The following is a 12140-nucleotide window of genomic DNA, read 5'->3' as shown; positions in this document are numbered from 1 at the left end:
TTTTATCCCAAAAGCTTCACACTCCACTGCAAACCACTCCAGTACACCCCCCTCATTTTGGATACACAACGACTTGATGGCTTGTAGCAGTACCCTCCAGGTACTCAGGGGTAATGGTCTTAAGCCTTCTCCAAGTCCACAAAACAAATGTAAACTGGATGGGCGAACTCACATGACCCCCCTTTCCAGGCCCCTGAAATAAACTCTCATGGGGAGGCTGTGCAGTGTAAAACCCCGATAATTGGAGGCAAACCCTCTAGTCCCCCTTTTAGAAAATGAGGACCACCACAGGTACTGTCCGTGACCTTCATGTTACACTGAAAAGGCTTGTCAGCCAAGACAGCCAACAAGGTCCAGAGCCTTCAGCACCTCAGGGTGAATCTCATCCACACTCAGCCACTGAGGAGCTTCTTAACTACCACAGAGTTATAGTACCAAGGTTATACTGTGGCTGCTGTGTCGGTCTGTTGTGGGGAAGAGGGAGCTTTTGATTTAACTCTAAATCTACATTCCATTCCTCACCTTAGTCATAAGCTTTGGGTAGTGACTGAAACAATGAGAAGGAGATACAAGCAGCCAAATTGAGTTTCGTCCCTATGGAGACTGCACTCAGCTTAAGACATAGGGTGAGGACCTTGGACATCTGGAGGGAGATTGGGACAGAGCCAGGTGAGGTGGTTCGGGGATCTGATTAGGATGCCTCCCAGGCCTTAAGGGACGGCGACTGGGAGGCCAGAATCCCACCTGGCCACTGGAAAGAGCTCGAAAGTGTTGCTGGGGAGAAGGCAACTGGAATTCCTTGTCTGCTGCCACCACAGCCTGGTCCTAGATAAGCGGAGGAAAATGAATGGATGGATGAAACGTCTCCATTGTAGTTTAGAGTTTTATGCCATAGCATGTTATGATATGACATCTAACACAAAGAAAGACATAGATTGTGGCTAGTTTAAAAAAAAAAGACCTGTTCTTGCAGCCATGGTTAATACCACTACCACTCAGGGGCAAGTCATATTCCCTCACAGAAACAAGAGAATGAAGTGTTGTCGCAACCAGTGTGTGTTTACAGGGTGAAAGGCTAACTTCATCATGATAATCATTTGTGATTCCCAGTCATTAGTGAGTCATCCTTTATGTAAGCAGTGGCCTCACACACAAGTGTGAACAGTGCTGGGAAGCTAAATGTATGCTTAACCAAAAAAGTTCACTTAGTGTCACTTCTGATGTCGTCCAGCAGCATGAGAGGGTCAGATGCTGTCAACAGAGGGAAGAGATGACAGACTTTAGTGTGAGATAGCTGATGCTCCTGTTATATAGTCCATACTTCTTACACATTACTGTTTTGTTATGAAGTGTGACACATCTTCTGTGTTGGCAGCAGGACAAAAATAGAAGGACAGCCAGCACACCATAGGAACATTTAAACTCATTAAACTTTGGGTCTCACACCTCACACATCTCAAAGATGCAAGTGACAAATACCCATTACCTTATTATCAGCCTGAAAGTACACGACTATCTGCAGCAAAATGCAACAAAATAGACCTCTTCATGATATTTGTTTGAAAAGCAAGTAATAACACTTGCAATACTACTCATGCACTACCATGAGTTATTTTGGATAATGGCATTCACAGATTTTTCATTGTGCTTCATCTTTTGAGCAAAAGGAAACCATTTCCATAACAATTAGAACCAACCATTATGCAACAGTAAATAGAACAAATCTGAATGATATTTGGCCCATGACTCTCATTAATTCACTGATTTCCACCTTGTGTCCACATGGTTATTACTCTGTTCAGGAGACTCGGGAGGTATCCTAGATTATTAAATGTGTAACTGAAGTGTGATAATAACATGAAGAAGATGACTATCATGAAACAAGACACTCCTGCCACCTACTGTTAGTTCAATCACTGCACCATTGATGAAGTGAAGCAGTGTCGGATGATGGCTGTTTTTGTTTCACCAAACTGTCTATAAAGTGATGTTGGATACGAGTGTTTGAGTTATCTGGGAAAGTGGCTTCAGGCATTTTTCACAATCTACATCATATCTGCCCATGCTAAGTGCTGCTGCTATTACACTTTTTATGCTTTTTATGGGTTCAATGAATGAAATATTTTGCCACTGGTTAGCAGTTTTCAAATTGGCAATGATAAACAAGCCCAATAGTGTACAAAGGAGGGGGGTGGGGCATACCCATCTCAAAATGTGCACAAAATAAAGGCATCAATAGTGTGCATAAACGGATCGCTGAATGACAAAAATATGTCAAATCACTATTATTTGGGAGATAGAGCAAACATTTCATACCTTACATGCTCATTTTGTAAGATAAGATCTCTTCACATTGTCTATGTCTTCACTATTTGAAACATCTCATTTGTCTGTCTGTGACAGGCCTTAATCAGAATGAGTATCCTGCAAGGCATTACTGAAAAAATTATGAGCAAAGCGTGGAAATTACAGGGAAAAGATGCATTGGCACAGCTCTTCCTGCTGCACTGAGGAGCTCTGAGGGAATGCTATAAAGAGCACAGGATCACTCACAGTAATCTTAGCATTAATACTCATGATAAGACACAGCAAATGAGAGAATTGTTAGTCACTAACTGTAGAAATTTTGTGTGTACATTTAGGCCTAAGTAATTGCCATTTCATTTAATAGGACATAATGTTGAGTTAATGTGAAAATCTCAAACTCAGAGCCTGAATCTTTAGCACATTAAACACATTTGCAGTGTTCAGTCTCACATTCAGGCTCATTATGTGACAGCATGTAAAAATATGATTCACATAGAAAATCGCATTTGCATTTCATTTTGGCAGTTTTGCCACCAGCAACAGCAAGCAAAAATTGTCTATAAAAGCTGTACAAGGCTATACCAGGAAATAGAATATCATAACTACATTCAGCCCAACATTATGTCTTTCATTAGACACATAGTAACAATGCACAGTTTGTAAGAGTTTATTAAATCAAATGGAAAAACAGAAACAGTGACTTGCAAGTGTGGCCACTCTCTCACAAGGCTGCCTGTGATTCTGACCTTGTATTGTTGTGTCTGACTGACCTCAATTACCATTGGCAGGCCAAGGTAGTTGTGACCATTTAGGCAGATTGTATGAAAAGGATCACACATCCCTAAATGCCACAGACTAGTTGACATTTGAAAAAACTTTTATCTCCAGTCCACCAAAAGTCGCAGGCTGCCACTGGTCTCGGTGCCATCGCTAAGTTGACTGTCAGTGCTGAGTTGATCTGCCGTATCACAGCAAGCTTTTGCTGACTATGAAATAATGACATTCTGATGCATATCTCATATCATTTCCTCTCATGGGGGTACATAAAGGCTAAATTTGAATAAAATCAGTATCTAAATGCTATATATGCCTGCTTATGCACATGATGCAGTGCAGTCTAATAGGGCTGTGCAGCCCTCTCTTTGATTTGAACAAAGATCTTTCACATATTTTTTGATTCATGCTTATATGTAGATTGAGCATATATGGGTGTGTGACTTCAGACAGCCAAAGGTGAGTGACGTGTTGCTCTTCAAAGAATATTCAAGAAAGCAGAAACAAAAACAGAGAATTCAAAGATTAATTTAAGGTTTGAAGGTGCCCAATGGATGCGTAGATCAGTGAATATTTGATCTACTGCAACGTGTGGGACTGAACAGCTGCCATAAATACACTAGCACATTCATGGATAAATATCCAAGAGCATATTGATTGCACATATATTGATAATCTTGAGCTACACGCCAACAATTATTAACATACAGTATACATCTTTCTTCATTTCTTCAGTGGAGTAAAATAAAACTTTAAAACATATTTTTTTAAATACAAATCTTTAGGGTTACAGTTTATTTTAAGGCAAATTTCCAATATTCCATGTTAGAGCAACATGAGCCCTGTCATTATGAATGTCACTACAAATGTGTGTGTCCCCAGGAACAGTGTTGCATCAAGGAACAATAAATAAAAAAAACACAATTCAGAAAAACACACAGTCAACAATGTCTAAGAACATACTATAAAATTAATATGAACTTTTAAACACTGGGGGAAAAACCCAATTAAAAATGAGTCACATAAATGCCAACATAAATTTGTTATGATGGGTCAAACACATGTAACATATGTGTTACTAATAATCTCCACAGGCTCAGTCAACAACCGAAAATGGCTGGTGGCTTTAATGGGGGGTCACTAATTACTAATCACACACTTAGTTAAACTCACTTCCTCTAGGAAATTAGATGTGGCCCACGATTAAATAAAGCAGTTAATAATTAGTTGTGATGAAAGCTTCTCACTTGTCAACTGAGATTTTGATAAAGAGAGTCCAGGTGTTAATTAAGGTTGTAGTGGAAAGTAAACTCACCTCCATTCACCCAGTGTACTGTTTTATTTGTGGAATAAGGTTTACCTACCTTCAGAGGCAGCCATTAATATGTCATACATTATTAATTCATTCTATTCAGGGTTGTTTGGTTAATGATAACCACTGATTCATAAGGCTAGAACAGAAAAATGTCACCTAGCTCATCTATCTAATCTATTTTGCCTCAGTTTCATTAATTTCATCGGCCTCATTTCCGTCAGCAACAGGCACCTGTTTGCAAGGAGAAAGTTCTAATAAGCTCAGTGAATGCCTCCTGCCCTTCACCATGTGACGGACAAAGTTGATAACCTGCTAGTAAAGAAAGTAGGGCATTTAGCAGCTACAGATAAGCCCAGAGGAGTTGGTAGAGACCAAAACGGGCATTTAAAAAAAGGGGACATACTCCAAATGAATGGAAACAGACAGGCAACAGAAAATGTGTTTTCTTTAAGGCAGGTCATGTTTTATTTCCTTAATCTGGTTTTGAGAATTTCAGTACACTGCTTTAATGTTGGATATTCCAATATTAATTACAAGTGCATTTCAGTGCTTTTGCAAAAACAACGACAAACAAATGACAGACATCTAAGGTAATGCATGTAGCTGCCTTGGCTTGATTATTGTGGGTGTCATTCGATAGGCATGGTTTTAACCTACCACACAAATGTGCAACATTGATAAAGACATCTACAAAAAATCTACAGTACAGCTCTCTATCTATTATAATCTATAAAAAGAGAATAATAAATTGAGGCTGACACAGTAATAACTGATCTTCTGCTGTTTAAAACAATATATATATCTAAGCACACTGAATATATTATATTTTGTACCCAAACCTTTCCTATTGTTTTCTTTATCAAACTCTTTATCCGACTCCATGTCCCTGTGAGGGCACACATGTTTAATAAAGCTGATTCTGACATTATTGTCCTGATGCCACGGATATAAAACCCAGAGGCAGCCACATGTTCCCCCTCAGTGCAGTGCCTCAGAGCCCCCCCCCCCCCCCGCTCTCTCGTATCCTGAACTGACACCTCAACACAGCAGCTCTCGCGGAGGCGGGACTTCCGGTTGAGCGCACCCGGAAGATTCGGATGCAAGTTTCGCTGTCCGACGGTGCATCCATATGCTCGTTACATTGAACGTTTCTATGTGATTTGAGTGCTTTTTCTACCCAGTAGTATTCGCAACAATGTTATCTTTAGACTTTCTCGACGATGTTCGTCGCATGAATAAGCGGCAGGTTGGTACCGAGCGTTAGTTTTCTCTGACCGCCTCTTTGTATGGGGGGGGGACCTCCGAGCTAACGTTAACTAGCCGACGACTGCTTTTTCTACCGTTGGAGCCGGTCTGTCACTGTCGCTGTTGTGTGCACATGAACGTTTCACATGAGTCGCCGCTGTAAAGTGCAGCTTAAAAAGACACCCAGAAAGCTTTTTGAAGAATAAAGCTGCCGTCAGTGGAGCTAGCTATTTTCCTCGGTTTCCCACACTATTGTCATGGTTCTGTTAGCTAACGCCAGGTTTGATCTCCACTGAACCTCTAGTGATTCTAATGTAGTCTCAACATGTGCTGTACGATTCTAGACTTAAGTACCAAGTTGGTACCAACTTGAGCTAGTTTACAGCTGAAACAAGCACAGATGTGTTCTGAAGGGGTGTCACTAATATTTCCCTTTTTGTCTGCAGCTCTATTACCAGGTGCTGAACTTTGGTATGATTGTTTCCTCTGCACTGATGATCTGGAAAGGACTGATGGTTGTCACTGGCAGTGAGAGTCCAATTGTTGTTGTTCTCAGGTAAGTTGAATTTTGAATCTCGCTTTGCCTTGATTTGGCATTTCTAGTGTCTGCTTGAGTTAGTGTTGCAGAGAATTTCCTCGAGGGGTGAGTTCTGCATGGGAATGTTCACAAGGTTTTGTACAGAAGTTACAAATGGTTATTTATAACAAGTAAGCCACTGTTTGCTTCATGCTGCTGTATTTGACCTCAACAGTAGATACAGTAATGATATCTGTGGGTTTGTACAAACATGCATTGTACCACAACACATGTCTTTCTGGAAAAGTGGGTCAGCCACTTAATCTCATCTTGTTTTCATTTTTCCCCATTCTGTCCTCACATCCTCCATCTAGTTGGTACCAGCACACCTATAGCACCTGTCTGTACTGTGAATTTGGGATTTAAATGCTCATGTGGTGAGCATCACTCATGCCCACAGTCTGAATTAAACTATAAGAGTTAGAGTAGCCAACAGTCTTGAAGAGCTGCTTACGCTGCTGTTCCATGAGCACAGAATTAGTTTTTGTTGGCTTTTGTCTAAAAACCGTGACTCTCCCAAAGATCACATAAGTGTCACTGTTAAGAGAGGTCTGTCTAAAGTCCATTTGTTATCTCTGATTTTATCTAGCCATGCCACTGTTTCCTCATGGGGTTTTTTCAGCAGATGGAAAGGGTTGTGTTGCACCTGGGTGATGCGATTAAACAAACTTTAGAATATACATATTCTTTTCTCTTCCTGCACAGTCCTCTCCTGCTCCACTCGCCTCCACTACTCCTGCGTCTCTATTTGTCTATCAAGGTTATATTTGAGAATGAGTAACAGTAGATGATTTTCTCACACCACAAATATTTGATCACACAACCAGTAAGACCATTAAGATATTGTAGCAGCCATCACTAACCTCAGATATTGTAGAACTAGAAGGCATTCCTTTCCCATAGAAATGTTGGGGCATATTTAAGAACCTTGACCCCCTCCCTAGCTAAAGTGACATTACCTGACTGTCTTCTTTATCAACGCTAGGCATCTCTCTCCTCTTTGAGAAATATTTTAATAAACTAATCTGAAAATGCAATCAAGAATATTTTTATTGATGGCTTATATAAACATCATAGGCAATTGTTTTACAGTCAGAGTCATTTTGGCAGCTTGTATCTGTGACCTTGTTCTTTCGGTCATTACCCAGAGCTCATGACCATAGGTGAGGGTTGAAACGTAGCTCGACTTGTAAATCGAGAGCTTCGCACTGTGGCTCTGCTCCCTCTTCACCAAGATGGACCAGTACAGCGCCCACATTACTGCTGTTTCTGCAACAATCTGTCTGTTACTCTCATACTCCATTTTACCCCCACGTGTGAACCCCGAGATACTTAAACACCCCCACTTGGGGCAGCAGCTCGTTCCCAACCTGGAGACAGCAATCCACTGTTGTCCAGCAGAGAACCATGGCCTCAGACTTGGAGGTGTTGACTCTCATCCTGACTGCTTCACACTCAACTGCAAACTGCCCCAGCGCATGCTGAAGTTCACGGTCTGAGGAAGCCAACAGAACCACATCATCTGCAAAAAGCAGAGATACAATTCTGAGGTCCCCAAACTGGACGCTCTTCTCACCCCGGCTGCGCCTTGAGATCCTGGCCATGAATATCATAAACAGGATTGGTGACAAGGTGCAGCCATGGCGGAGTCCAACACCCACAGAGAACGTGCTTGACTTTGTGCCGAGAATGCAGACACAGCTCTCACTTTGGTTATTCAGGGACCGGATGGCTTGTAGCAGCAAACCTGGTACCCTATACTCCTGCAGTACCCCCCACAGGACTTGAGGGACACAGTCACAGGCCTTCTCCAGGTTCACAGAGCATATATAGACTGGATGGGCGAACTCCCATGACCCCTCCAAAAACCCTGCAAGGGTAAAGAGTTGGTCCACTCTTTCACCGACCAGGATGGAATCCGCATTGTTCCTCTTGAACCTGAGGTTCGTCAATTGGGCGGAGCCTCCTTTCCAGCACCCTGGAGTAGACTTTCCTGTGGAGGCTGAGTAGTGTGATGCCCTGATATTTGGAGCACACCCTCCGGTCCCCTCTTTTGAAAATGGGGACCACCACCCCAGTTTGCCAATCCAGACACTGTCCCCAACCTCCACGTGACACTGAACAAGTTTGTCAACCATGACAGCCCAACAATGTCCAGAGCCTTCAGCATCTCAGGGTGAATCTCATCCACCCCTGGCACCTTGCCACCATGGAAATTTTTAACTACCTCGGAGACCTCAGGGATTTGTTTGAGGCTTCCCCCAAGTCCTCCCTCACCTCTGGTGTCCACCAGTGGGTTCTTAGGTAGCTGGCCCAACCAGCATCAATGACCTTCTGACCACAGCTCCTAGCAGCCGCTTCTACAATGGAGGCTTTGAACAACTCACTCAGATTCCATGTCCCCAACCTCCCCCAGGTTTCTCCATCATTACTCATGTGAACGTTGAAGTCTCCCAGTAGAACTATAGAGTCCCCTGATGGAGCCCCTTCCAGGATGCCATGTACAGGCTCCAAGAAGGCAGGATACTCCGAACTGCTGTTCGGTGCATAAGCACACACAACAGTCAGAGCCTTACCTGTAACTAGCAACCTGTAGTCACATGGAGACGGCCCTCTCCTTCACCTGGGAGAACTCCAACACAGTGGCCCTCAGCCAGGGGACTCATGAATATCCTTACACCTGCCCGGCGTAAAGGAGAGGGTCCAGCCCCTCTCCAGGAGTTTGGTTCTAGAGCCGACACTCTGCGTAGAAGCGAGCCCAACTATATCTAGCTGGTACCGCTCAGCCTCCTGCACCAACTCCGGCTTCCCCGTCAGAGAGGTGACATTCCATGTCCCTAGAGCCCGTCTGCGATGCCCCGGGTGCTGAGTCCTCAGGGTGACAAGCAAAACAGCTGTCATGAATGTAACTGTAATGGATGTATGTATGGCGTCATGGACTTCTCTCGTTTTTCAGCTCAGTCTGAGTAGTAATATTACACACAAGCTATCGATTAACTGTTGATCTATTGATAATAATATTGGCACAACTAAGGATAGACTGTGTTGTTTATTCTACCAAATGATTCTTCAGTGAAGTCATTCCTCTGACTGAAATATGTAGTTAGTTTAGTTGACCTTTAGTTTTAATGCAAGCCATACAATCCCAGTAAACACGGGTAACAAAGGTTTAGATTAGCATGGCATATTATTCATTATGAGAGGAAATGTAATATTTAAATGATCAAACTAATTTTGATAATGTGTATTTCCCACTCATTTCAGTGGCAGTATGGAGCCAGCGTTCCACAGAGGAGACCTGCTGTTTCTGACCAACCGAGTAGAGGATCCCATCAGAGTTGGAGAGATTGTTGTCTTCAGGATAGAAGGCAGAGAGATCCCAATAGTACACAGAGTACTTAAGATCCATGAAAAGTATGAATATGTATTTTATTAGTCTTGTTGTCCACGTCCAAGTTGTACTTTCAGTATCACTGAGTCTCATGCCTGTGTAGCAAACCTGAGAATGCCATTCATAGTGTGACCTGTATTGAAAAGCCACCTAAAAATGCTCGATATTCGACACTTATCATGCATCTTCATCCAGACATAGATGTATTGAAAAGGAGGAAAAATTACATGGTGTACATTGTGTTCTATAATCATGCTGATATTTCTGTCCACAGAGACAATGGAGACATTAAGTTCTTGACCAAAGGCGACAACAATGCAGTGGATGACAGAGGACTGTACAAGCAGGGCCAACACTGGCTGGAGAAAAAAGATGTGGTGGGACGAGCTAGGGGGTAAGCACCTCTATTGGGAAAAAAACTGTATTAGTACATTTATCTCCATAATGTGAAAGGATTGAGTAGAAGCCACAAGTAAACAATAAGGTGTCAGAATCAGAATTGGAGAAGAGTTGCAGCCCACTGAAGCTTGAAAAGCCCAGCATAGAACATGTATTCAATTCAGAAGTCTTTACAGGAAAGATGAAAGAACGACATATCTGAAGGGTTGAGCACAATGACCCAATCACACTGACAAGGTCATATGCAAAAAGGAGCAATTTCACATGTCTGCTGTTTTAAGAAGTGATTAGGAGAGATTAGGGGATTAGGGTTGTTCTGTTATCTTTGCTAGTTTATTTATATTGAACAAGGTAGGTGTATTGAACATCCTCTTCATCAGTGCTTGTCCAGGTGCATGAGAGGGACGCTGTTGCAACGACTATCAAAGATCACAATTAGGCCCTGAGAGGGATGGTGTATTCTGTCTGACATGCTGTGTTAAAACGAAGAGTCAGAATTGGTTGTTTGCTGTGACTGAGACAAGTCTCAGTTATAAGATGCTGTGTGTGATGTGGTGAAACTGGACAAAAGATAGTGGTCAACAGAAAATAAGAGTCAGAATCAGGTTTAAGGTTTCACACACAGTTTGTCTTGGTATTTTGATGCATACCAACAGATACAGTTGAAGAAAAGACAGTGCTGATTTCTCTCTTCGGCATTGTTTTTCTAGAGGCACATATGTCATAGACTACAGCAATAAACGCTCCATAGGCTAAAATATCAATTCAGACATTAAAAAACAATTAACAAAACACAAAAAATTGCCATACTTAAGTTATTTTGGTGGTTTGAACTTCATTCATCAACAGGAATCTCTAATGTTACTGCTTAGGCTTTGTTAATTTGTGCTTTCTGTGGTGTTAGGTTACATTCATTATGTTAACAAATGTCGTAAAAACATATTTAGTGGAATGATTTAAGTTGTAGACCTTTTCAGTAATGTAGGAAATGTTATCAGTTACAAACATAACACATGATGCATCAATGAAAGCATTTTTGTCATCTCCAGGTTTGTGCCGTACATTGGAATCGTCACCATTCTCATGAATGATTACCCCAAGTTCAAAGTAAGTTGGTCACCCCCGTCACATTAGTCCCAGTTTATAAGATTTGCTTCTTTTTAAACTAAACACTTCATTGTGACCATCTTATTTCTTAAATGTCCTTTGCTTTCATCCTGCAGTATGCTGTTCTCTTCATGTTGGGCCTCTTTGTGTTGGTCCATCGAGAGTGAGGCACCCAAACGTCAGGACTCATGGAGAGTAAACTACGTCCAGGAAACCTCAGTCATGCCTTTCAAAAACAGAATTAAGTTAGACTTTGTCAAACCCAACTGGCTTTTTGTACCATTTGTTTGAACATTTTGTAGAAATGTGGATAGGGTGTTTACATTTGAAAAATCCAAGCTTTAAAGATATTTTTGTGAGGGAACTAGGCTAGATTTAGTTTCAAATTGATCTTTATTTGTAATCCTCAGAATGTGAGACAGCATTTGATAAATTAAGTCGTTTCTTTCCTTTTGATTCATTGTCTTTGGAAAAGATGTGAAGTATTTTATGACAACTGAATATGAATGATATTAAATATGAAACCTGGTTACCATCCACTATTTCAACTCCTTGTCTCCTCCTCTTTTGGCCCTAGTTCTACTTCAACAGCCACTGCAGAGGATGTCTACCCTGCAGTGGTGGAAATAACATTTGTTTAAGGTGATAGAGCAATAGTAATCTGGAAAAAAAGTCCATCCACGACATCTGTTTTAGATTAATATACAGAATCAGAGTAAATGGACAAACGGACATGTTTGTGTTCGGTCCAGTATTCCTTCCAGAGATGATAAGACAATATCTCTCCTGGAAATCATTCTGAAAGACTCGGCCTCTTCTGAAGTGGGCTGGGCCCTTCATGAGTGCAGACATGCTTTGAGCATTAACCTTGCTGCTGTTCTCTTTGTTTATACAGTGTGAGCTCACTTAAGTGTTCCTGCAATCAAAGAGGGATTTAACAGAGGCCACCCAACACCAGCATGTAATCATACAGTAATCTTTCCCAACATACAGTATAAAATAGATCCACTTTAAATTCTATTGAG

General features: G+C 41.7%; 1 protein-coding gene across 1 annotated transcript; it reads left to right on the top strand.

The window, feature by feature from the left end:
- Positions 1-5480: 5480 nt before the first annotated feature.
- Positions 5481-11649, top strand: sec11a (SEC11 homolog A, signal peptidase complex subunit). The gene is made up of 6 exons (XM_070828453.1): positions 5481-5642; positions 6088-6197; positions 9483-9632; positions 9884-10003; positions 11058-11115; positions 11232-11649. The coding sequence occupies exons 1-6, from the start codon at positions 5592-5594 to the stop codon at positions 11280-11282; spliced, it is 540 nt and encodes a 179-aa protein (XP_070684554.1). The 5' UTR covers positions 5481-5591; the 3' UTR covers positions 11283-11649.
- The last annotated feature ends 491 nt before the right edge of the window (positions 11650-12140 follow it).

The sequence above is a fragment of the Pempheris klunzingeri genome, chromosome 1 (genome assembly GCF_042242105.1).
Source record: "Pempheris klunzingeri isolate RE-2024b chromosome 1, fPemKlu1.hap1, whole genome shotgun sequence".
In the NCBI taxonomy this organism is placed as follows: Eukaryota; Metazoa; Chordata; class Actinopteri; order Acropomatiformes; family Pempheridae; genus Pempheris; species Pempheris klunzingeri.
The sequence above is the reverse complement of the archived record's forward strand: the minus strand, read 5'-3'. Positions and strand labels throughout refer to the sequence as shown.